The sequence below is a fragment of the Hipposideros armiger genome, unplaced genomic scaffold (assembly GCF_001890085.2).
Source record: "Hipposideros armiger isolate ML-2016 unplaced genomic scaffold, ASM189008v1 scaffold_19, whole genome shotgun sequence".
Classification (NCBI taxonomy): Eukaryota; Metazoa; Chordata; class Mammalia; order Chiroptera; family Hipposideridae; genus Hipposideros; species Hipposideros armiger.
Window position 1 is genome coordinate 4,806,688 of NW_017731369.1, and position 2,612 is coordinate 4,809,299.

The following is a 2,612-nucleotide window of genomic DNA, read 5'->3' on the forward strand; positions in this document are numbered from 1 at the left end:
ATGCTTTATACTTACATAAAAGGAGTTTTTTTGTCCCCTAAGGACCTATTTTCACCCCTTGGAGTGCACAGGTTAGAGCTGGTTTACAGTTGGGGAAACTGAGGCTCAGAGCTGTCAAGTAACTGGTCTGAAAGCCATCCAAAAGCAAATGAATGTCATTCCTGGCAGGGACCTCAGGGGCTTACAGCAGACCACCCCGCTAACCCCGGGTTCCTTTTCAGGAAATTGCTACTTCCAGTCTGAAACATTCCTCCTGGCAGAACCACTCCAGGCTTCTGTTTCTGAGCAGGTTTCAGCTAGAAGCTGTTACAAAGGCCATCTCGCTCTGCCTCTGGAACAAGGAAAAAGAGACCTTTTTTTCTGGTTGGGACATTTGAAAGCAAATGGCCTTTCTCTGTGAGCTAAACACTTGGATTTCTCATCTGCCCGAGATGATTTGAATAGTGAATAATTTAAATGGGCTGAGCTTTGCATTGAGATTGGTTTAGGATGGCTCACTGAAAGTGTCCCATTTTCCTATCCTAGATGGACCTAAGTGATATTAAAGATTCATATGTGAGGAAAAAAGAGATCCCATTCAGTTCGGAGCAGAAGTGGATGGCGGTAAAATGCAGCCGCAAGAATGAGGTGAGTTCACCTGTCTGCCCCTTTCCACTTCCCCCACCCCTAAAAAACAAAGCAAAATGCAGACATCAAGGAGAAGCATTTAAAGTTTCTAGCTACTTCTATGAGGTTCCAAATAACATGAAAAAAACAGTTCATAACAATTAAACCTTTGACTATCTTTTGGTCTTCTGAGATTTTCATCTGAATCACTAGTTCTGCAAGGATGGGGTGCTTCTGGACCAAGTACATCATCAGCATTACCTGGGAAGTTGTTAGAAATGCAGATTCTCAGGCCCCACCCCAGAATTTCTGAATCGGAAACTCCAGGGTGAGAGCCAGTAATCTGTGTTTGCGCGGTTCTAATGCACACTCAAGTGTGAGACTCACAGGCCTATAACATACTCATTGAGTAATTACTATTCTGGCAATTGTGTGCTCTACTGAGGACACTGACCCCCCATCGCTAACTTGGGGGTCCTTTCTTCACAGCCTGTGCTAAGTTCTTTACACATATGAGCTCGCTTAACTGTCAAAATGGGGGAACAATCCTTCATTCCTGAAGAAGGGTCCTCCACAAATGATGTGAACAGTGAACTCACATGTACACACACGTGCATTGACACATGTGTACACATGTTACAAGTGACTAGAGGAAGATATACCAAACTATATATATATATATACCAAACTGTTAATGCCAAAGTCCAATCCTGAGTAGGGATTTAGCTGACTATTTTTTTTCCCTTTTTTTTTTTAAAGCAATTTTATTGAGGAACAGTGTGTTTTTCCAGGACCCATCAGCTCCAAGTCAAGTAGTTGTCTTCAATCTAGTTGTGGAGGGCACAGCTCCTTGGCCCATGTGGGAATCGAACCNCGTATTTTTGACACTTGATGACATCTTTCCTGTCCCTTTGCCCTGCAGGTCAGCGGAGTTGGATATAACAGCCAAGGGACGGTCTGCCTTTTACCGACAAAGGAAGTCATCAAGGAGTTTTCCAACATCTCAGTGGGGAAATTAGTGGAGGTAAGCCTCACAAGCACCATGGTAGAACTATGTATGTAAAACAGAGCTGATAGGGATCCTCTCTGAAACAAGAAACAGCTATTGGACCAACTGGTTCTTGGTGACAACTGGGCCCAGGTTGTCACAGTGGCCTGAAAACAGATGGAAACATCAGAGGTAAGAGAAGAGCTAGAACCCTTTGTACTCCTCCCTGGCTGCTGGAAGGCTTTAGAGACATCCTACCCAGAGAAGGTGCTCAATGAATGTTGGATGGCGCTGCCTATTGTTTTTGTCAGTACTTACGCTGCACTCATGCTCCCACAAAAGCTCATTTGTCCTCCCACATAGTGGTGCCTTCTGTGAAGCCTGAACCCAGCCTTCCTCCTTTATGACATTTAGTGAGCACCTACCCTGTGCAGGTCCCACCTCCAGGGACCACTTAGTTATCACAGCAGCCCTGTGAGGCCTGTCCTATTATCTCAGTTGTTCGGATTAAGAAATGGGTTCAGAGGGGTGACGTGAGTGCCCCAGATCGCCCAGCCAGTGATGGGGGTGGGGGGAGAGCTGGGACGCACCCCATGCTCTTTTTTGTGTGTTTGGTTCTACATTTCTATTTTTAATTACTATTTTTAATTGAGATATAACTCATATACCAGAGAATTCACCCTTTTAAAGTGTACCTTTCAGTGGGTTTTAGTATATTCACAGTCGCACAGCCATCACCACTGTCTAATTCCAGGACACTTTGTCACCCTGAACAGAAACCCCGTGCCTATGAGCAGTCACTCACCATCACCCACAGTCATCACCACCAGTCTACCTGCCTTCTGACTGTATTTCCTTATGACAGTTTTAGGACAACCACCATTCAGCAGAGTCAATAAATATCTACTGTGTTTATTTTGAAAAGCAGGGATATATGTTGAAGGGTAAATCTTGTCCCTCACCCCCAACCCAGCCCAGCTCCAAAAATAGGTCAAGGCTTCAGGGCCTGACTTTTGCA

General features: G+C 44.8%; 1 protein-coding gene across 1 annotated transcript in view; it reads left to right on the plus strand.

Annotated features, from left to right (window-relative positions):
- ATP2C2 (ATPase secretory pathway Ca2+ transporting 2) overlaps positions 1–2,612 on the plus strand; it is a 110,523-nt gene that overhangs the window by 80,330 nt on the left and 27,581 nt on the right. Inside the window, exons 13-14 of the mRNA XM_019634818.1 lie at positions 526–627; positions 1,529–1,661. Coding sequence (XP_019490363.1) covers positions 526–627; positions 1,529–1,661 — 235 coding nt within the window. The remainder of the gene's footprint in view (positions 1–525; positions 628–1,528; positions 1,662–2,612) is intronic.